The sequence below is a fragment of the Ascaphus truei genome, chromosome 1, assembly GCF_040206685.1.
Source record: "Ascaphus truei isolate aAscTru1 chromosome 1, aAscTru1.hap1, whole genome shotgun sequence".
NCBI lineage: Eukaryota > Metazoa > Chordata > Amphibia > Anura > Ascaphidae > Ascaphus > Ascaphus truei.
Window position 1 is genome coordinate 3,777,006 of NC_134483.1, and position 24,231 is coordinate 3,801,236.

Genomic DNA, 24,231 nt, shown 5'->3' on the forward strand with positions numbered 1-24,231 from the left:
TGCAGCAGAATAGTCCTGAAAGATTAGGATCTTCATTCCCTCATAATTAAAGCCACCCAAATTCTTGAAAGCTCTTAATATTGATTTTTCATTAAAGTCCATAAACTTTGCGATTACTGCTTGTTGCCTACCTTCCTGGTTCTGCCTTACTGGACCAAGTCTATGAGCCCTTTCCATTTGATGTTAGTGTGATCATGTGGTTGTCCCAGAGATTCAGGCAGCCATTTTGTGCAGACGTCCTGCAATTGAGAGGGTTTCACCTCTTCAGGGACTCCTATTAATCTTATATTATTTCTGCGTGACCTGTTTTCCAGGTCCTTCACATTGTCTTCTAAAGTTTTATTTCATTTTTTTAAGAGTTTGAATGTCCTGCTGCATTTCTGAGGATACATCCTCCAGGACCCCCACTCTAGATTCAACCATCCTGGTGTTTTGCAGGGTTAGTTCCCCTTTGAGATCATCTAGGGATTTTCGCAATTTCTCATGTTCATTTAAAGCAGGCATCAATACTTTTGTTACAGCCCTGGCTAACTCACCATAATCCTTGGGAGTCTCTGCCTCCTGAGACACCCGATTCCTCTGGGTCTGCATGCAGCTCCTCCATGTGCTTGGAGCCATCTTGGTGTGCTCTGACTTTCTCCCAGCTCTCACCTGCTTTTGCTGATATTTGGGGGACATCTGTGTCTGCCTGGAGAGAAATGTCTCCATATGAATGCTTCTCCTTACTTTTCAAGTTGCTGTCTTGCTGTGGATCTTTTCCTGCCTTTCCACCTCTGTTCAGATGAATTGAAACTGCGAGGGGATATATTCAGCCTGATGTCTCTGCAGAGACTGTCTGCACATGTATCTCCCCCTCACAGGAGCATGCAAAGTCTGTCTGCTTTTTGCTGTACACAGGATCATTCAGTGAGGTTTTTATCTACTGCCTTAAATCATTTGTTCTGATTGTTTAAGCTGCTGATCTGTATAGGAGCAGTGGGACTGCAGGAGCTCAGGGGGATGTGACTTCACCCTCTGGCGCCATACTGGAAGTCTCGCAAGAAATTTTCCAAGTCCCACTTTTCGGGACTAAGTTCTGAGAAGAGAACGTAGTGGTCGCGGCTGGAACTACAAGCCAAAAAGAGTACCAGGACGTTTGGTACTCAATCCCGGTCAAGGGATTTCAGTACCTCCAGAGTGGAAAGAGCGGTGGTGGTAGGAACAGCGTGCCAAGATCAGTTCCAGGACTTTTTGGGCTTTGTCCCGGTCATCTAAAGACTTTGTTTTCTGTGCTATATCAACTAGAAAAGGTTAGTTTTGTAACCCAGATCCCCCACTAAGTGTGTTTCCTCTTGTTTATTGTAACTCACTGTGTGTACGTCTGATTCAATGGAATAAATGACAATTTGTTTTATTTCTTGATTTTGCTCAGTGATATGATCCCGGTATAAAGGTGTAATTGCCTGGTCTCTGTGACAAGCACCCAATGATAGAATGGTATAAATTAAATATGAAGCAGATAGATGGTGCAATCATGTAGTGTACCAATAAGGGTATAGCTTATATATGAAATAGTATGCAATCAGCAGTCCATAAAACCAATAAAAGGTAAAGGACAGTTCATATAGGAGCTGTGTCTACATAAGTGTGTGTGTGTGTGTATATATATATATATATATATATATATATATATACACATACATATATATATATACACACACACACACACACACACACACACACAGTGTTCCAAAATAGCACTCAGATGTACTCAAAATAATATAAACATACAAATTTTATTGAAAGCCTCACAAGTAAACATGTAAGTTTAAACAGTCCCTGATGCCACCCTCTCAAAATGTCAGTGGGAAAACCCATACAATCAGTAACATGCATGAGCAAGGTATACAGATGGAGCAACGGGTAGATATAACAGCTCATCCCCAATTTCAACCATCTCTCCCACCGAGGATTTTATATCCCGTGTGTATATGTCTAGTATATATGTTGTTTTGTCACAAATAGTTTTAATAAAATTTAGTTTTTTTGTGTTGCAACCGGTATCGTATGGTATATATATATATATATCTTTAAAGAGGAACTGAGTTCAGTAAACCTGAGTGAAACAATAACTCAGGGACCCCAACAGCTCAACACTGAAGGCTAGTAGAAAAACGGCCCATTAATAAAAAGGTAAGCAATATCAGTTTTAAATCCAAGAATAAACTGAAACAGCCCCAGGGAACCACTGTGTGGATAAAGCGCTCCTAACATGTTGGTATCTAAATAGTAAGACAGCACACACTTCTCCGGTAAGTAAAATTATTGCCAAACTAAATGTCTATAACATCTCCATAGCGGAGATGGATGATGTCATTACGTGTCCAACGCACGTTTCCCTCCAGCTACGGAGCTTAGTCAGGGACAAATTTGTATCCCCCCCAGTCTTGTCTGTCTGACCTGCCACAAATAATCTTTCTTCCAGAAACCACCCCCACGTAGCTCACCACAGCCAGCAGAATGGAAGACCATGGTAAAAAATAATGGTAAGTATTAAATTAACAGCAATTTTTATTACCACAGTATAGCTATGCTACCAATATATTGCCCAATCCTACTCTGAACAAGCAAATAATTAATCACCTGTATGAATCCTCTGGTGTGCGAGACGGTTTCTCTTGTGAAAAGCTTTCCCCCTCTGTACATTCAGGATAAAGATTTTAGATCTTACCGCTCTCCGTTTAGATAACTATAGTCAGTGTAGTTTCTCTTTGTGAGGTGCAGGCAGTAAAAAGTGGCCGGGATTTCATTTCTAAAACGTAGTTTAAACTTGGAGCAGGATATCTGTAGCGATGGAGGGGGGTGGGCCCAGTAATAAAGGGGTTACACACAAAAGGGCCACCCCCACCATCGTATGGGAGGCGAGTGGTTAACTGTTATGTTTATTGGTGTTTTTATTCCCCTGCCTCAATGCAAAATGAGTTACCCTGGTTACATGTATTGCTCCCCTTAGAGTGTGCACCCAACACCTACACTGGGATCAGATCGGGAGGGAAAGGGTGAATTGCATTAACATGTTTATGGTCCTTTGTTCCCATTCCCGCCTTTTCTATCCCCATTTGCAGCCCATCCCATAGGTCGCCATTGGAGCTCCATGCAAGTCTATGGAGATTTCCATGGTTTTGGCCTGAGATCAGAAAAGACCAGCAGGTGGCGCTCGAGAGGACGAGTGGAACTCCTCCATTGAAATGAATGGAGTAATGTCTTTCAATGGGGATTCCTCGAGTCCGACCTCCAAGAACGAGTTGACTGCCGGACAAACCGCAAACCCCGAAAGCGGATACAATTTCAATAAAGAGATTTTGATCACTCAATTGGCGTGGGAACTTGGTCACGGCCAAGTTCATCCAAATTAAAATTGTAACTCCGGTCCTAGGGCAGATAGCGGGTTAATTCTTTTTGCCCCTAGCTCAAGGGCACCCCCTTACTCGACCCCAACAGGGTCCGACGGGCAATGGCCACGGGAAAGGGTCACGGCCGCTATGAGGGTCGCCCCATTAACCGCAATGGCAGAGAAAAGCCGCGTGGCTTTAAAACACTAAGTCCAAAAGTGTAAAAAGAGAAAACTCATATCTCCGGTTCTGTAAGGACTAGAGGGCTGGGTTTGGTCACCATGTAGTCATTGCTCCGGCATGATTACATGGCAATTTCCAACCCTCTCCGATCAACCGAACGGAGTATGGGTAACTGTTTAAAGTGTGGTTCTGCCATTGACTTCAATGGTGGAGAAATGCAATTTCTAAAACATGTCGTTTTAAAATGTATTACTGTAACTCCAGTTCGGGGTGTCACAGCGAGCTGAAACTTGGCCACCATGTAGAGTCCCCTCCTGCATGAGGGTCTGGCAAGTTTTAGCCCGCACGGCCCAACCGAATGGAATATTTTGATTTATATCAAATATTGTAACTGTACTGTATTTTATGCCTGGTAGAAAGCCTGTGAAAATCCCCGACCCATACGGTATGTTAATGGTCAGGGGGCGACAGTGTGTCTACAGAAAAGCCACTGATCAAAGGCTCATCCCCCCGGTTTGTATATACAGGGTGAAGAGAACGCAGGACATGGCCTTTCATATGACGTGCCATAATTTACACCTTTAGTCAGGTTTCCCCGGCCCAGATCCCCACCTGGTAGACTTGGCGACGCCAACTCTTGAGTGGGGCTAGGAAAATGGGAGCCTGACTAAGGGATTGTGCGCACGTGCCAGCTACCTGGGGGCAGGTACCAAAGTGCTTCCCACATTAGCTGGCAAAAGGTAATTGGGTACAGATAATTGTGAACCAATATCTGAGACCCAATGTTAGGGATAGAGCCCAAATCCTTTATAACTGATTGTCAGCTCTATGCCCAATGTTGTTCATGACTACATCTGAGTGAGACATGATGCCTTGATGAATTGCTAGTCCGAATCCTGATTACTTCATTGCCCCATTCCCTAAGTAAGTGTATATATTCTGTGTGTTATTTGTTCAATATTGTGTGTTCACCTTCCCTGAAGGAATAAACTTTCTTTATCATATCACAGTCGCATTCAATTCCACCCAGTTATTATGGTGTATATTATAACCCTGTAAGCTATCGTGACAATATCTTCTGTTGCCGCACTATTCTCATAAAGTCTTACACAAATCATTTCAGCTTAATAAACTGGTTATTTGCAGGATGCAATCTAGTGCATTTAGACTCTGTACATGTGAAAGGATTATCCTGTGAACACCCTCTCGTGTTGGCAGAGGTGGCCCTGAGTACCAAATTGTTTCCCACATTCTGTACATGTGAAAGGTTTCTCACCTGTGTGACTCCTCTGGTGTTTGAGGAGGAAGCTCTTCCTTGAAAAGCTTTTCCTACACTCTGTACATGTGAAAGGTTTCTCCCCTGTGTGAATCTTGTTGTGTTGGTCGAGAGTGTGCTGAGTACTGAATTGTTTCCCACATTCTGTACATGTGAAAGGTTTCTCCCCTGTGTGAATCCTCTGGTGTTTGAGGAGGATGCTCTTCCTTGAAAAGCTTTTCCTACACTCTGTACATGTGAAAGGTTTCTCCCCTGTGTGAATCTTGTTGTGTTGGTCGAGAGTGTGCTGAGTACTGAATTGTTTCCCACATTCTGTACATGTGAAAGGTTTCTCCCCTGTGTGAATCCTCTGGTGTTTGAGGAGAATGATCTTCTGTGAAAAGCTTTTCCCACACTCTTTACATGTGAAAGGTTTCTCCCCTGTGTGAATCCTCTGGTGTTGGCAGAGGAGGCTCTGAGAACCAAATTGTTTCCCACATTCTGTACATGTGAAAGGTTTCTCCCCTGTGTGAATTCTGTTGTGTTGGTGAAGGTGGCTCTGATTACGGAATTGTCTCCCACATTCTGTACATGTGAAAGATTTCTCCCCTGTGTGAATCCTGTTGTGTTGGCAGAGGTAGCTCTGAAAACGGAATTGTTTCCCACAATCTGTACATGTGAAAGGTTTCTCTCCTGTGTGAATACTCTCATGTTCGCGGAGGTCTTTCCGAGTACTGCATTGTTTCCCACATTCTGTACATGTGAAAGGTTTCTCTCCTGTGTGAATCCTGTTGTGTTGGCGGAGGTAGCTCTGAAAACGGAATTGTTTCCCACACTCTGTACATGCGAAAGGTTTCTCCCCTGTGTGAATCCTCTTGTGCTCGAGAAGGTAGCTCTGAGAATTGAATTGTTTCCCACACGCTGTACATGTGAAAGGTTTCTCACCTGTGTGAATCCTGTTGTGTTGGCAGAGGTGGCTCTGAGTATTGAATTGTTTCCCACACTCTGTACATGTGAAAGGTTTCTCACCTGTGTGAATCCTCTCGTGTTTGAGGAGGAAGCTCTTCCTTGAAAAGCTTTTCCCACACTCTGTACATGTGAAAGGTTTCTCCCCTGTGTGAATCTTGTTGTGTTGGTTGAGATTGCACCGAGTACTGAATTGTTTCCCACACTCTGTACATGTGAAAGGGTTCTCACCTGTGTGAATCCTCTCGTGGTCGGTGAGGTCTTTCCGAGTACTGAATTGTTTCCCACATTCTTTACATGTGAACTCTTTTTCCCCTGTATGAATCTTCTGGTGTTTGAGGAGGTTGCACTTCTGTGAAAAGTTTTTTTCACACTCTGTACATGTGAAAGGTTTCTCTCCTGTGTGAATCCTCTCGTGTTGGTGGAGGGAGCTCTGAGAACTCAATTGTTTCCCACACACTGTACATGTGAAAGGTTTCTCACCTGTGTGAATCCTCTCAAGTTGGTTGAGGTGGCACTGAGTACTGGATTGTTTCACACACTCTGTACAAGTGAAACGTTTCTCCCCTGTGTAAATGCTCTCATGGTTGCAGAAGTGACTCTTCCAAGAAAACCTTTCCCCCCACACTGTGCAATTAAAATATTTCTCCACTGTGTGAATCTTTTGGTGTGAAAGGAATTTCCCCTTCAATGAAAAACTTTTCCCATAGTCTGTGCAGGTAAAGGTTTGGTCCCTAGTGTCGTCACAGGGGTGTGTGAGCAGGTCCCTATCCAGTGAGAAACTTTTTCCACATTTACAACAGACAAAAAGCTGAGCACCGCAGCTTCTTTTTGAATCTCTATCATATCTTTTACTTGATCCATACTTCGAGTCAGTGTGTGCTGTGTGCTGTACAAGGCCTGTGAATTCATCATGTGGCACTGGTTTCTTGCACGTGTCCAACATGTGGCAGGAATCATTCGTTTTTGGAACTTCAGGGCTGCGATGAATCAACCAGCTTCTTGATAAAGCAGAGCTCCAGTTCTGCTCATCATTCACGAAGTTCTCTAAGAGAAGTAAACAACAAAAGAAAACTCAAATGTTTTCAATCTGTAAATCAAATAACTGAAAGCAAATTACTACCAACATACAGTATGCGTTGCAGAATTTATTTTATCACTATCTACTTAACAAAATATTCTCTTTACTCTATACCCATGACTTTAAAATTGTGGCGCCATGATATCTAGTGCCCCCCAATCACTTGTGTGGTGGGTTCCCAAAAACCTGAATTTGTTTCTGGCAGCTTGCAGTGAATTAATTTTGATACATATATAACAATTTGTATTTATTACTGTATTGATTATCTAAGGTACATCCTCCAAATCATTATTAACATTGACATTGTTCATAAAGTTAAGGAATTCCTCGCCTATTTAATTATATCAATTGGATAATATTTCACTGGGGCTTTCAGTTTGCCTTCCTCCGGATCAAAATACTGTGAATACGAATATAGGATAAGTATCTGTCGTCTAAATTTAGTATTGGCTGAACATGGACATATACCTTTTTTCAACCTCATCTACTATGTAACTATACCAGACAGAAATCTATAGTGTAAAGATAGGTGGGAGAAGACTACATGGACATATAAGCCAGGCCCAATTGCTTTATTTTGGGTCACATTTTTTGTCAGTCAATAACAATACCATTCATCCAATTTCCCACGCACGCTGCCTTGGTTAAAGTAAGGAATCAGCTCCTGGGTTTAGATGGAATTCATCCTTACAGAGCTATAGTTTCCAGACAACCCCTCCCTGAACCTGCAATCTAGTATCACCTGCTTCTTGCTGCCTCCTGTGCAGCTCTAGCCTGATTGGCTTCCTGTGCTACTTAGCTGCTGCCCTTCCCCCAGGAAGTTGCTGAACATAATTCCTGCTGCAAGTAACTGTGCTTGCCACAGACGCCTCTGTTTGGCCTGGCTTGGCCTCCGTGTGCCTTCGCCCTCTTCTCCCTCAGCCTTTTCCTGTTTACCTGTGCTGAAGCGCTGGATCCCCAGCGCTGTGGCTTCTGGTTCTTAGCCTCCTCCAAGCGAAGATTGTTCCTGTACTGATGCCCCTGTGCTGAAGCATTGTGTTCCTGTGTCTCCTATCATTTCCCCGTCGCGCTGAAGCTCATTCGCTGAAGTTTTCCCGTTACCGAATTTTGCATGTGACCTCGACCTTGCTCCTGTGCCACCTACCTTGATCCCGGCTTGCCTACGGACTACACTGCTTTCTCCAATCCTGACCTTGGCTACGCACGACGACGAACTTCGCAACCCCGACCCGGCTTCATGGTCTAAGGTCGGTGTATATCCATACCCACCTCAGCCACGCGGCCCGGCCCTGGTTTGTGATGAGCATAATCGTTACAGTTAAATATTTGACTCGTCCCTTTCCATCACTCACATTAAGGCTGTCGCTAAATAATGCCGGTTTTCCCTCAGCAACATTTCCAAAATCTGCCCTTTGCTAACACTTTCATGCACCCCCTCATCTCCCATCTTATGCAACTTTCTCCTCTCTAGCCTTCTTGTGTCCAAATGCTAAAATGTATTAAAAATGGCGCCATTGGAGTTCTTACTCTCTTATTGGTCCATCTCTGCCCCTGTTCTCCTGATATCCTATCAGTAGCTCCCCATTAAACTCTGCAATACTTAGAAGAACGTAGAGACTTAAAGAAGAATCTTCTATCCCCTTACTTCTCAGCTCTAAACTCCTGCTATACCCCTTCTAACTCTGCTGAACGCAGTCTCCTCTCTGCTCAATTTGTCTCTCTAATACTCGCACATCTAAAACCGTGCTTACTTTTGTCTCCTTTGCTGTGCAACTCCCTCCTCCTCAGCCTTCACCAATCCACATCTCCACCCATCTTCAAGTCACACGTGAAATATCTCTTCAATTACAAATTTGCTTAGTCTGGGCCCGTGGCTAGTCCTTGCACTTCTGATGCACGTTCTTGCACCTTCAAAATGTTTGATATTGTACTTGCACTTATTGTATTCTGTAAATGTCCCATTATTCCATTTAGATTGTAAGCTCTGTATGGCAGGGACCCTCAAGTCCACAGTTTAAACTTCCTGTGTAACGCAGTTGTGAAACTGTGTATATTATCTCCCTGTACCGTATTGGTAATTCTGTAAAGCATTGGTGGGGCTATATAAATAAAAATATACATGCATACACCTTGTGGTGCTGGAAGACACCATACAGCACATTGACATGAATGAGCAGGAAGGGGACTTCTAGCACTGAAAGGTGTCTTGTGGTAGAAGACTGTTGGTAAATATGACCCATATGCAATATGTCCAAAACTATGCTGACAGAATAAATTAACTTTCTGCTGCACTCTACCCATAACGGTTTACTCTCCACCACTTTCATCTCTACAGTTTGCTTGCTGGAAACCCTTTTTTCTCACTGCATCTTGTATGTGGAACTCCCTCACACTCTCTCCCCCCTCCCTCCCCCTCTACCTTTAAGACAAACATAATTTTGAGTGGGACCTGTGATGTTACATCTCTACATACAAGTGTAGGACACAAGTTGGGATATGAAGCTATTCAGGATTTTTCTTTTTTTATATATTGATCCTGAATGAATAAAGAACAAGGTATTTTTTTTTTATTGACAGTATGGTTTTTATTTGACCCACAATTATTTTTATGAAGATAGTTTTTATTTAAAATTGTTGGGCAACTCCATCACCACCAGATGCGCTCATTTACATATTGGTAATGAGAAGATTGTAATATTTGGACTAAATATCTGTATGACTCAATTGTTATGCTCTGGCAGTGCTTTGCGGATACCATTTTTATTTGGAGGAAATAAGGATACTTCAAATTATTATTCTTTTAATTGTAATTCTAGAAATTAAACTTTTACTTTTAATATGAAATATACTTACTGAAATTTCAAATTTCTTATGTAATCATTTCTCCTTTTCATTAGAAGGGAGAGGGTAAAAAAGGAAGGAACCACAATACGCCGATTCATCGCAAACTCGGATACCACTTTAGCATGGAAGTGAGGGACTTTCCTCATCACAATTTTATCTTGATGAACTTGGAAATATGGTTATTTGCGTGACAAGGCTTGCAATTCATAAACTCTGTGTGCTGTTTTGATTGCTTTAAGAAAAGGGTCTTGAGGGTGAGTGTTTTAATAGACAGGTCATTCAAAGGTTCATAGACCTTAGAGGCTGAGTGTCTCCAAGACCAGATGCTTTATCTGTAGGAAAACATTCATAACTTCATTTCCCTAATACCTAGGCAGGCGCCTCATTCACGGTTGTGTCTGTGCTCTCCACATACACGCCTGTATCTAAAATCTGACAGCCCAACGTCTATTTTCGCAGGAGAAACAGATATCTGTCTTTTCCATCTCTAAATCATGAAGTGTGTGGTATGATTTAATTTGTGTACTCACAACAGTTACAGATGAGACAGATGTGTTACTCTTATGAATTGCTTTCAGGCCCGTCATTTCTTATTTTTCATATAGCCCTTCCCTAAGTGGGGACCTGTTTATCACCTCTCTCTGTGATGCACGGTGGATATTTCAAGAATGTTAAGGTTTTCTTTGAGGCTGAAAGCCCAGGATCTGGCTATCAGCCACAGCCTTCTAACCTGTATATATTTCACTTTTAGTGGCCCATCAGTGATAGCCCCCAGGTTAAGCCTCCTTTCTAGAACAACGGAGACACAGGAAGGGTCTAGTCCAGTCATAAAATAAATTCTTGTATTTTTAACACACTTTGTAACCAACATTAACCCCCTGAAGTACCAGATTGATTAAAATGTTTAATATCCCCTGCCATTTGTATTACAATCCCTATACAGAAATACATTATACAGATTCCTAAGGGGAGGAAAGAAGAAATTGATTTTACTTTGCAATTAACCCTCTGGATGCTGAAAACATGGTGGAGTTTGTGTTCAAACCTCAATAACAATAATATTCTCAATATAACAGACAAATCATGGCTGTTTTTATTTCACTAGAACATGTAGCTTATAAATGTATCCAGGCTTTAATATTACTTTTCCCTAATATTGTAGACATTTCAGTCCATTTTCTTTTTACACAAATGGAATAAAGATAAGTGAGGATATAAGGGTACTTACCACCAACAGGAAATGTATCTACTTCTCCCATTATTGGGGTGAGATGTTCCTCAGTGTTCGGATCTTCTTCCTCTGACTTAATCTCTAACCTCTCCGGTACAATCACTGGGAAACCTGCCAACGAGAGAAGGGAAATCCCTCATGTAAAGCTGGGAACAGGAAATCTTATTGTGATTTCACCGCCTCTGATATTGGTATATTATAATACCTCTCGTAAAGAAATGTTTAACTGGCCCTTCTGGCAGAAAATGACAGAGTTGAAGACATTGTGACGGGAGGGGGTAACCAGGCTATCTAATAAAGGTTAAGCCTGCTGGTTACCCCTGAACCCGTGGGGTCCCTGGTACCTCCATACGCCAGGGACCAGGGATAATACATGCCGGAAAATAAAATGACCCTGTCTTTTCTTATTTCATGTTCCTTTAGCCCTAGAACTCTGACATTTCTTGTGTGTCAGTTTGAGGGGGGATATTTGGGTGAAAATACAATTATTTCGGTTGCAGGAGTTGGGGGCCAAAGTTGCTGGTAGTCGTTTAACTCTCCCCAGCGAGCAGGCATGATTTGCCGGTACGCAGGGTAAATTACACCGGGGCTTCCTGTGTCCCCCAGACTCCTGGATTTCGAGCCAAATATCCCCAAGTTATTTCCCTTATAAGTATTAGGTCCCCCAAAGTATATTCTGTAACAAAGTGTACTTTATAATCGAGTTTTGTGTTTACTATAAGGCTCTATACATTAAGATGCCAGCCAGTTTGCATAGAGTCCATAGTTCAAAGAGGAACCAGAGGGGGGAGAATCATTTGGTGAACAGGATATCTGGAGTAGAAAGCCCTTTGTTTCACGTAGACTCAGGGGAGCCAGGACCCCAGGGGGTATGGGGCTAGCCAGGAAAACAGTTCCTGGAGTTCAAATTCATAAGCACGATTTCCATTGCCAAGTTCTGAATTCTTCCCTCCTATTATTGCAGAGTATTAAATATGGAGCAGGCCCTATATAAGGGAGAGCAGTGTAGCAGATAACTCTTTTCCTGTTGGAGATTGGAAGACAAGCAGCTGCTGGCGGGCCTCTCAAAGGTGCTTCTGAAGTGAAACAGCTATTCACACAGGGAAGCATGGAGAGGCCCACCAGCAGGCTGGATTTCAGTCCAGGACAAGGGTCCTATCAAGGTAAGCCATTGCTGAAGCAGGAACATTGCAACTAGGACAGTCTAGTCCTCAAACCCCAGACCCCAGTAAGTGGGTATATTCTCTATATTTTATATTTCTGTGTGTTTCCGATGTCTTATCCAAATAAATATAAATGGTGTTAAAAGTTCTGGGCTACCGTGACAGACATATCTGACCTGCTAGTGATTCTATGAGAACACAAGATTAGTTAGTTTGGGGCTTGACTCACAACAGCTAAATAATCAGCCATTCCCTTCTTGCAAGTTTCAAAGCCACCAAAATATCTACTAAACTCACTTAACAGGCGTGGATCCATGCTGATAGTGGGCAGTGCCCCTCTGTCCATGCTGGTAGTGGACAGTGCCCCTCTGTCCATGCTGGTAGTGGGCAGAGCCCCGCTGTCCATGCTGGTAGTGGGCAGTGCCCCTCTGTCCATGCTGGTAGTGGGCAGTGCCCCTCTGTCCATGCTGGTAGTGGGCAGTGCCCCTCTGTCCATGCTGGTAGTGGGCAGTGCCCCTCTGTCCATGCTGGTAGTGGGCAGTGCCCCTCTGTCCATGCTGGTAGTGGGCAGTGCCCCTCTGTCCATGCTGGTAGTGGGCAGTGCGCCTCTGTCCATGCTGGTAGTGGGCAGTGCGCCTCTGTCCATGCTGGTAGTGGGCAGTGCGCCTCTGTCCATGCTTGTAGTGGGCAGTGCCCCTCTGTCCATGCTGGTAGCGGGCAGTGCCCCTCTGTCCATGCTGGTAGTGGACAGTGCCCCTCTGAAGGTGCTGAGATAGGAGGCTCTTTGATTTATATTTGTTGGGTGACAGCTGTGCCTCTATAAAAGAGAAGAAATGTCATTAGTATGATCTGTTTTCTTGGACAAATATACAGCATTTAGTATTACTTTAGCTTTCAAACCTAATATTATTAACACAAAACAGCCCCAAAAAGGAGTCAGAGGAGACAGGGGCGCCAAAACAAACATATGGTCCTTCCTCAAACAGGAACTTCATTTAAATCACTGCAAATTACATGAATGGATCAGAATTAAGTTATAACATAACCATCTAGTATACAAACCGCAGAATAAAGAGTCAGAGATCAGCAGCCATAGGAATAGTGATGTCCTCTTAGTGCAACATAGTAACACGCTGTACTGTTCTATAGTGTAATAATAACAACACATTATTTTTATATAGCGCTTCTCTTCCAATGGGACTCAAAGCGCTTCAGTTTCAAAAGGGGAAAAAGAAGAAAACATAACAAGAGACCAAAAACAAGGAAAGATACATTACAGGAAGTGACGGTGCTGTAGCTATTAAATGCCGGACGAGTTGTGGGTCATTAATTAAATGCCTGGGTAAACAGGCATGTCATGAGCCTGTTTTTATAGATTCCCAGAGAGAGACCTCTCGAACTGTATGAGGCAGACTGTTCCAGAGAGTGGGAGCAGCGTGGCTAACAGCTCGGGCCCCAACAGGAAGTCAACGAGATTCTGGGAATTGTTGGAGTCCTTCATCTGCAGATAGAAGTGAGTGAATGGGAGTGCAGGGAACTAGAAGCTCTCTCAGAGAGCTGGGACTCTGGGCATGTAGGGCTTTGAATTTCAACAAATAAATTTGCCATGTTACAGGCAGCCAGTGCGGAGAAAGAAAAAAAAACACACACACACACGGCACTCCTGTAGTGATATAATGACCTGGTGCTTATGTCATAAAAAATAATAAAGCATACATTACCAGCAAAGGTAAGGAGACAACAGCATTCAGAAGGTATAAGCAGCTATAAACTGTATTAAAGAAACTTGCACATATATCCAACGTTTCGGTCCGCTGAACGGGACCTTCCTCCCCCCGAGGATCTCTGTATCACTTCCTGACTATACAGGCTAGGCTAATTAGCTCATTAACAAACAGCTGAACAGACCTTTCCAGAATGATTAACTCTATGAGACCTGTAAAGTCCCAGAACTGCCCCATTCTAGCCCTTACAGGGCAGTGACGGCATCACAATATATACATACATACATACATACCTCTATACAACGCTAAACAACTCTATATAAATATATATAACTCTAACTCTATACAACTCTAACTCTATATTATAAAACTGAAAGTGTTTGTGCGTCCCTGTAGACAATTTGATTGGTCCGTCGGTCTGCCTGCCCTCCCACAGCTCTTATTGGCCGGTGCACTCTTACCCACTGTTACACTCACACACCACCCTCACACCGCGTGCGCCTCTCCAAGACTGCCTACCACACGCTGTGCACCAGCCGCTGCCTCCCGCCCACATAAGTCAGTAAACCGCCGCCTCACCTCCCGCCTCACAGCTCACACCCCTGCCGCCTCCCACCGGCCCACACTACTGTGCCTCCCGCCTCAAACCCCTGCTGTGCCTCCCACCGGCCTGCCGCCTCACACCCCTGCGCCTCCTGCCGGCCCGCCGCCTCACACCCCTGTGCCTCCCACCTCACACCCATGCCGCCGGCCCGCCGCCTCAGACCCCTGTGCCTTCCGCCTCACACCCCTGCCGCCGGCCCGCCGCCTCACACCCCTGCGCCTCCAGCCTCACACCCCTGCCGCCGGCCCACCGCCTCACACCACTGCGCCTCCCGCCTCACATCCCTGCCGCCGGCCCACCGCCTCACACCCCTGCGCCCGGCGCCTCCCACCTCAACCGGCCGGGACCAAGTGGGGGAGCGGGCGGCCGGGGGAGTGGGCGGCCGGGGGAGCAAGCTGGCGTCCGAGCATGAATCAATAAAATAATGTCCCCCGTCTCCCACCAATTTCAGGCCTGCTGCCTCCTGCCGCCTCAGAACATCCCCCACACACGGAATGATCAGCGGGGGAGCGGGCGGACGGGGGATACCTGGCAAATAAAATAATACTCCCCACCACCCGTCACACGTACACTGCCAATTTCAGCCCCGCCGCCTCCCGCCCGGAGCACACATGGTGCTTCCTGCCACCGCGTGCACGCGCCTCCGCCTGCTGAACAGGGGAGTGGGCGGACAGTGGACCAAGCGGAGGAACGGGCGGACGGGGGGGAGGGGGGAACGGGCGAACGGGGGACCAAGCGGGGGGCGAATGGGGGACCAAGCGGCCGGCGGATACAGAAATGTCACAATACATATGCCCTGTCCCCCTGCCCCCTGCAATTATTTTCCAATGTCCATTTAGACATAAATTTAGAAAAACAAAATGTTGTCTTCCCTAAACACCTCTAACCCCGAGAATAGGAAAGAATGTAACAGTCTGACTGTCTTCCCTAAACACCTCTAACCCCGGGAATAGGAAAGAATGTAACAGTCTGACTGTCTTCCCTAAACACCGCTAACCGTGAGAATAGGAAAGAATGTAACAGTCTGACTGTCTTCCCTAAGCACCTATAACCCCGAGAATAGGAAAGAATGTAACAGTCCGACTGTCTTCCCTAAACACCTCTAACCGTGAGAATAGGAAAGAATGTAACAGTCTGACTGTCTTCCCTAAACACCTCTAACCCCGAGAATAGGAAAGAATGTAACAGTCCGACTGTCTTCCCTAAGCACCTATAACCCCGAGAATAGGAAAGAATGTAACAGTCCGACTGTCTTCCCTAAGCACCGCTAACCCCGAGAATAGGAAAGAATGTAATAGTCTGACTGTCTTCCCTAAACACCTCTAACTGTGAGAATAGGGAAGAATGTAACAGTCTTTGCATTTTTAATTTTTTAAAATATTTTATTAATTTAAAAGCGAATTTCTTAAAAGCCTCTGAATAGGAAACTGATTGTTATTTGTGGTTTCTTTCATTCTTTACCTTTAACCCCCAATGTTCTTACCGGAGAACCAATAAAGATTAGAGGAGAGGGAGTGGCAGGGGGGAGCGGCGGGAGGGAGCGGCGGGAGGGAGCGGCGGGAGGGAGCGGCGGGAAGGAGCGGCGGGAGGGAGCGGCGGGAAGGAGCGGCGGGAAGGAGCGGCGGGAAGAAGCGGCGGGAAGGAGCGGCGGGAAGGAGCGGCGGGAGGGAGCGGCGGGAGGGAGCGGCGGGAAGGAGCGGCGGGAGGGAGCGGCGGGAAGGAGCGTTGGGAAGGAGCGGCGGGAGGGAGCGGCGGGAGGGAGCGGCGGGAGGGAGCGGCGGGAGGGAGCGGCGGGAGGGAGCGACGGGAGGGAGCGGCGGGAGGGAGCGGCACTCTGGCTGTACAAGGACATGATTAACATCACACACACGGGAGCAGCCAGAGGAAATCCGACCCTCCCAGGTCTCAGATCATGTGGTTTACACTAAATTACTTGATTTAATTAAAATACAGGTGCAATTACCCAGATGTAAGCCCTTAAACATGTCTCTGGCATTAATTCACTTTGACCCGGTGACGGTAGGGGGTAACCAGGCTCTCAAATAAAGGTTAAGCCCATTTTTGGTTACCCCTGATTTGTGTATAAGGGTTCAAGAGTTAGCTCTTGGACCCAGTAACATGGTATGCTTCTACTGTACTTTGCGTAAATAAAGTATTGTTTGTGTTTTTACCTTTCCAGACATGCCAGCGAGCAGGGATTACTCGGGGATGAGTTTCATGGGGGGGTTGTTGTCAGAATGTGCCTAGGTCCGGAGTTTACGGTTCCCGTAAAAATGTACCCGGGAATCATGGCTGGTTCTCAGATACATGTAGGCACATTCTCCCAGCAATACCCCCCCTGGAAAATGCAAGCGCGACTCACCACTAGGGTACCCTGCTTCAGCACAGCCCAGAAAGGTGAATGAGGCACAGGGATGAACAAGTGTCCCTGTAGCTGATGGGATCCCTGGGTTAAGGGGGGTACCCCAGCTAGTGCCCAGGTACTAAGGTATTAAGTTTGTGGGTACCCCAACCATAGATGAGGTTATGGGGGACTCTGAGAGTCCAGACTAAGTCTCAAAAGATATAGTGTACATTGAATAAGGCTGATAGGAACAAAGTACATCTTTCTTATTCTACTCCCCATTCCAAAGAGACTTAGGAGTGTATTAACCATGCTTTTTTAATATACTGTAATGTGCTTGGGACTTTCGGAACCGATGCCCAAACAGGCTGTCAGGGCTAACCCATAGGCGCCAGTAAGTCTACTGGACATCGGAGTTCAAAGTAGCCAGAGATGCCAAAGGTGCGAAAGCCATTTGGGTAGCAGGGAAGGGCTCCAGTACCCAGCTCCGGGGAACAATGGCAGTCGTCCGGGCTGCCATTTGCTCTGCCAGACCTAGTGGAGCCTGACCTAGCGGGTGGCATTGAGATAGCCAGGGACGGAGGTGGCAAACTCACGCATGTCGCTTGACAATTTCATATTTACCACTGACCCGGCTTCTCATACCGGCTGGGTTCTGATTGGCTGCTGAGTTTGATGAATGAAACTCAGAATACAATAAGAAATGTCTAAGCCAATGAGATTGGAGATCCCCAGTAGTAGGAGCGCGGGCTTTTCAAAGTTGCTCTTGCGCGAATAGCAGAGGAACCGGCTTCGATTTCAAGCTAGAAAAGCGCCCGCCAGAGTCCCGATTTCTGCGGCCAAGTTCTCAAAATCGAACGTAGCGGTCGCGGCTGGAATTTGATGCTGATTTCAGTTCCAGAGAATCGGTGGTAGCCCGCGGTCAAGAAAAATCCAAGTTCTCAGAAGAGATGGGAGAGGTGGCGTGTGGAACTCCACGCCGATTTGGAAACCAGGAGATTCCGGGTCAGGGTAAAGTCCCGGTCAGGATAAAACTTTTATTTAGTGTTCCCTGCACCTAGGAAAGTCTAGCTTTTTTGCCCCAGAACCCCAGTAAGTGTCTTTTTGTCTGTATTTTGTGTTCCACTGTGTGTAAACGAATTTATGCGAATAAATTACAATTTGTTTCATCACCTTGTTTTGCTCAGTGAATGATCCTGGTAAAAAAGATGTACATTGCCTGGTCTCCTGTGACAGACCCCAAGAGGGATTGTCCCTTTAAAGGAAGAAAATAGTGTTACCTATAAAATTCTCGGTTTCTCGGTGGCCGGAACAGCACGAGCGTAGTAGGGGTCACAAGCAGAGATCAGAGGCAGGCGGCAGATAGCGAAGTCAGGAAACAAGCAGAGGTCGGCAACGAGTAGACTGGAACAGGGGAGCAGGGAAAGGTCTGGGGGCAGGGACTGAGAACAGGAAGCAAGGACTGAGACCAGGGAGCAGGGACTGAGACCGGGGAACAGGGACTGAGACCGGGGAGCAAGGAGCAAACAGGGACAAGCCAGATTACCAGCAAGGGCTTTTACTGTGAACAGACTTCTATATACAGACAGGTACAGAAACAGATCAGGATCAGAGGCATGTGCAATAGGAGTCTGACTTCAAGCAAAGGCAATTGAACAACCAGGAAGCAGAAGCTATAAAGGACAGAGACAGGAGCAACAAGAAGACAGACAGGCAGACAGAGGAACCCAGAGGAAACAGAAGACAGCAGCACACCCAGTGGACAAAGAAGCTATGGCTAGGCAGGAGGTCTAGGAGACCCTGACAATCTGCTCCCCCCTACAGATCACATTTGAGCTCTCGTTATGCCCGATAGTCTCCTGTGCTCTACCCAGAACTGTCTCGTTTTCACCCCTTTCAAAGATAATGCTCTCGCCTTAACCCTTTCACCCTCACTGCTCCTTAGCTCTGGGACTCGCTCACACGTTACATACACCAAGCACCCGCTCTCCCCTCCTTTATATCAAACCTTAAAACTCAACTCCCTATTGTGTAGGAGAAGCGGACACTCCCCCTCCCCTTATGGGGGTTACTGCCCCTTTTATCCCCTGCTGCCCTCCTTTATCTGCCCTTCAGGCAGCTGCTTATTTCTCCTACATGACAATGCCGCCGTCTGTACCTGGGGAGGGGGCGTCTCATTTATTGGGAACTCACCTGGAAACCCAGATATTCCCTGCTAGCTGTGTCTCCCCCCACCCCTATTTGCTGTGTGCCCTGCTAGCTGTGCCCCCCCCCTGTAAGCTGTGTGCTCCCCCCTGCTAGCTGTATCCCTCCCCTCCTAGCTGTGCCCACCCTGCTAGCTGTCATGGGGGACAAGGACTAATAGCAGAGATCAACTCGCCAGATAGAAACACAAGACTTTATCAAATTAATTCATTGGAAAATAAATATCCACAACCATACATATAAAACAGACAACACATACCCAACCCGGGTAAAATGGGGGATACCCTGCCAGCCTAGTCACAGGGACATCCTTAATGGGATTTCCCTGTTATCCTCCACTGCAGTGCTTACTCCTGTAACTGGTCTTGGACCTGTCCAGGAACTGGTCTTGGACCTGACCAGACTGGACCTCCTGCCTGGAACCGGTACAGGAACTGGCACTGCAGCTGGAATCCTCTCAGCCAAGAAAGAGAACAGCTGAAGCTGACTATGGGTCTCCCTCCCCACCATTTTATACACGTAACCCACCATATTGCAACATTCAGGGCCAGGTGCTGTGTACGTGACCAGCTCCTGATAGGTGGATAGAAAGTAACATTAAAATGAGGTAGGCCAAGCTCCTATACGCCGCTTGCTTGCGATCTTGCTCATAGTGTTGGAGGCGATGGGGGGAGCGTGGCCATGACATCACGGAGCTGGTTCGCTGGGATTGGCCGAACCGCTCACGTGACGCGGCCGCCGCTTGAAAATACACATTTATCGCACTAGGAGCGGCCTCCAGGGATCCTGCACGGTGTTCAGTAGAAGCTCAGCCTTTGGCTGGGGCCATGGTGCATTCGCCCGCGCGGAGGCGTGTCAGTGAGCGGACGCTTACCTGGCAATGGTGGACGGGCCGTGGGGGGCGTCACGGAGCTGGTTCCCCCTCATTGGGCGAACCACTCATATGACCACTTGTCGCGCCAAGAAATCAGTTTTCTTGCGCAACGCACAGCCCCCTCCCGCTTCCGTGCGCATGGACGCGAACACTGCCTTAAGGCAGTCTGTTCGCTCAGCTGCACCATGGCCCCAGCCTTAGGCTGCGCTTATAGTGCCGGCGATGGCGACGTTGCGTCAAAACACATGCAATGAATCTGTCGCGTGCGCTTATAGTAGGAGCGGCGAGCGGCGCTACGGCTTGGTCGTGATCACTGGAAGTCAATTCGATTTTTTCAGTGACCGCAGAGTGACGTCAGCGTCGCAGGGACTATAAGCGCGGCCTCGCACGGAAAGGGAGCAGACAGGTGTGCAACTGATCATAAAGTTATCCCCTGGTCCCTGAAGTGCCGGAACCAGGAAACACACACACACACACACACACACACACACACGCGCACACACACACACACACAGTGTCACAGTGTCACACACACACACACACACACACACACACACACACACACACACACACAGTGACACACACACACACACACACACACACACACACACACACACACACACACACACACACACACACACAGTGTCACAGTGTCACACACACACACACACACACACACACACACACACACACACACACACACACACACACACACACACACACACAGTGACACACACACACACACACACACACACACACAGTGACACACACACACACACACACAGTGACACACACACACACACACACACACACACACACACACACACACACACACACACACACACACGCGCACACGCGCACACACACACACACACACACACACACTATTGACAGGTAGGGGTAATGCAGGGTTTGACCTTTATTAACAGCAGCCATATTTACCCCTACACATTACCCCATTACGTGTATTTACCCCTACACATTACCCCATTACTTGTACTTACCCCTACACATTACCCCATTACGTGTATTTACCCCTACACATTACCCCATTACGTGTATTTACCCCTACACATTACCCCATTACGTGTATTTACCCCTACACATTACACCATTACGTGTATTTACCCCTACACATTACCCCATTACGTGTATTTACCCCTACACATTACACCATTACGTGTATTTACCCCTACACATTACCCCATTACGTGTATTTACCCCTACACATTACCCCATTACGTGTATTTACCCCTACACATTACACCATTACGTGTACTTACCCCTACACATTACCCCATTACGTGTATTTACCCCTACACATTACACCATTACGTGTATTTACCCCTACACATTACCCCATTACAAGTACTTACCCCTACACATTACCCCATTACGTGTACTTACCCCTACACATTACACCATTACGTGTATTTACCCCTACACATTACACCATTACGTGTATTTACCCCTACACATTACCCCATTACGTGTATTTACCCCTACACATTACCCCATTACGTGTATTTAACCCTACACATTACCCCATTACGTGTATTTACCCCTACACATTACCCCATTACGTGTATTTAACCCTACACATTACCCCATTACGTGTATTTAACCCTACACATTACACCATTACGTGTACTTACTCCTACACGTCACACCTGCACTCCCCGCCTTTAAGTCAAACCTTAAAACTCAACTCCCTATTGTGACACACACACACACACCGTGTCCTGTAATTACTGTGTATACCAGCAGCAGGGAGCAGTGTGACACACACACACACACACACCGTGTCCTGTAATTAATGTGTATACCAACAGCAGGGAGCGCACAGTGTGACACACACACCGTGTCCTGTAATTACTGTGTATACCAGCTGTGTATGGTATATACTGTGTATGTCCCTCCCCTCCCCCTGCACGTTGTGTCCCGCTCCCCTCCCCCTGCTTGCTATGTCACCCCTCAACCTTCTCGATGTCCCCCACCCCCTACCCCTGCTTGCTGTGTCCACCCTGTTAGCTGTATACCCCCTCCACTGCTAGCCGGGTCCCCCCCCCCCCTCCAATGCTAGCTGTGTCCCCCCCCCTCCACTGCTAGCTGTGTCCCCACCCTCCACTGCTAGCCGTGTCCCCCCCCTCCACTGCTAGCCGTGTCCCCACCCTCCACTGCTAGCCGTGTCCCCCCCCCTCCACTGCTAGCCGTGTCCCCACCCTCCACTGCTAGCCGGGTCCCCCCCCCCCCTCCAATGCTAGCTGTGTCCCCCCCCCTCCACTGCTAGCTGTGTCCCCACCCTCCACTGCTAGCCGTGTCCCCCCCCTCCACTGCTAGCCGTGTCCCCACCCTCCACTGCTAGCCGTGTCCCCCCCCCTCCACTGCTAGCCGTGTCCCCACCCTCCACTGCTATCCGTGTCCCCCCCTCCACTGCTAGCCGTGTCCCCCCCTTCCACTGCTAGCCGTGTCCCCCCCTTCCACTGCTAGCCGTGTCCCCCCCTTCCACTGCTAGCCGTGTCCCCACCCTCCACTGCTAGCCGTGTCCCCACCCTCCACTGCTAGCCGTGTCCCCCCCGTCCACTGCTAGCTGTGTCCACACCCTCCACTGCTAGCTGTGTGTCCCCCCTCCACTGCTAGCTGTGTGTCCCCCCTCCACTGCTAGCTGTGTGTCCCCGCTCCACTGCTAGCTGTGTCCCCCCCTCCACTGTTAGCTGTGTCGTCCCCCCCCCTCCACTGCTAGCTGTGTGTGTGTCACCCCCTCGCTAGCTGTGCCTCCCCCTACCAGCTGGCCTGGTGGTTCTCCTCTGTGGGTGCAAGATGGGTGCTGGACCTGTGGGTGCAGGATGGGTAGCAGCTGGACCTGTGGTTCCCCTCTGTGGGTGCAGGACCTGTGGTTCTCCTCTGTGGGTGCTGGATGGGTGCTGGACCTGTGGTTCCCCTCTGTGGGTGCAGGATGGGTGCTGGACCTGTGGTTCCCCTCTGTGGGTGCAGGATGGGTGCTGGACCTGTGGTTCCCCTCTGTGGGTGCAGGATGGGTGCTGGACCTGTGGTTCCCCTCTGTGGGTGCAGGATGGGCAGTAGCTGGACCTGTGGTTCCCCTCTGTGGGTGCAGGATGGGTGCTGGACCTGTGGTTCTCCTCTGTGGGTGCAGGATGGGTGCTGGACCTGTGGTTCCCCTCTGTGGGTGCAGGATGGGCAGCAGCTGGACCTGTGGTTCCCCTCTGTGGGTGCAGGATGGGTGCTGGACCTGTGGATCCCCTCTGTGGGTGCAGGATGGGTGCTGGACCTGTGGTTCCCCTCTGTGGGTGCAGGATGGGTGCTGGACCTGTGGTTCCCCTCTGTGGGTGCAGGGCTGGGTGCTGGGGAGATGTTTAATCTCCTACCGGGTGAGGGCAATGTGCAGCTCACACACCCTCCCTGTATCACTGCCTGCTACATCCGGGTCACAGCACTATGTCCTACTGCGCATGCTTACACGCAGAGCATCATGGGAGTTGTAGTTTTCTAGCCTTCAGTAGCAGTGACACATAGAAGCAGCACAGTAACATTTCCCAGACACAGTGCTAGGGAGAGAGAGTTACTTCTGCATGTAGCGGTGTATACACCGCCTGCTCCCTCACTGCTCCCTTTTGGCCAATGATATGAAGGGGGTAACCTGGGGGTCACTAGGTGCATACGGGAGTGTAGAATATATGTAGAATATATATATAATATATACAGTGGGAAAGGGAGGGGCTGAGGATACAATAAAAGAACCTATGTGCGCGCGCTAATGATCTGTGAGCGAGGGCGGGAGGGACCCCCTGGCACAGTGTGACGCCCCCCCCCCCTGCGTCATTGCCACGCCCACCCGACCCGTTTTGGCCACTCGCCCCTTCTCCCCCTCACCCCCCTCCCTCTCCCCCTCACCCCCCTCCCTCTCCCCCTCACCCCCCCTCCATCCCCTCTCACCCCCCACTCCCTACGAAACGGAGGTGGGGGGGGGCACACGAAACGGATGGGGGGGGGCACACGAAACGGATGGGGGGGGGCACACGAAACGGATGGGGGGGGGCACACGAAACGGATGGGGGGGGGGCACACGAAACGGATGGGGGGGGGGCACACGAAACGGATGGGGGGGGGCACACGAAACGGATGGGGGGGGCACACGAAACGGATGGGGGGGCACACGAAACGGAGGAGGGGGAACACGAAACGGATGGGGGGGGCACACGAAACGGATGGGGGGGCACACGAAACGGATGGGGGGGGCACACGAAACGGATGGGGGGGCACACGAAACGGAGGAGGGGGAACACGAAACGGATGGGGGGGGGCACACAAAATGGATGGGGGGCGGGGCACCTAGGCAGGGAGGTACCATAGAGCAGGTGGAGATAG

The 24,231-nt window shown here is 48.1% G+C and overlaps 1 protein-coding gene across 1 annotated transcript; it reads right to left on the reverse strand.

Moving 5' to 3' along the window:
- Positions 1-1,756: 1,756 nt before the first annotated feature.
- Positions 1,757-23,277, reverse strand: LOC142467750 (uncharacterized). The gene is made up of 5 exons (XM_075573655.1): positions 22,679-23,277; positions 17,940-18,021; positions 12,392-12,911; positions 10,929-11,042; positions 1,757-6,822 (listed from the first exon to the last, which is right to left on the reverse strand). Exons 3-5 carry the CDS (start codon positions 12,828-12,830, stop codon positions 4,742-4,744), a joined length of 2,634 nt encoding a protein of 877 aa, XP_075429770.1. The 5' UTR covers positions 12,831-12,911; positions 17,940-18,021; positions 22,679-23,277; the 3' UTR covers positions 1,757-4,741.
- Positions 23,278-24,231: the final 954 nt, after the last annotated feature.

Bases quoted from the DNA above. Each gene is read 5' to 3' on its own strand.
- LOC142467750 (XM_075573655.1), bottom strand. From the start codon at position 12,830: ATGGACAGAGGGGCACTGCCCGCTACCAGCATGGACAGAGGGGCACTG. The intron at 11,043-12,391 runs GTGAGTTTAGTA...TCTCGTTGGCAG, and splicing joins CATGGATCCACGCCTGTTAA to GTTTCCCAGTGATTGTACCG. The intron at 6,823-10,928 runs GTAAGTACCCTT...TACTTCTCTTAG, and splicing joins AGATACATTTCCTGTTGGTG to AGAACTTCGTGAATGATGAG.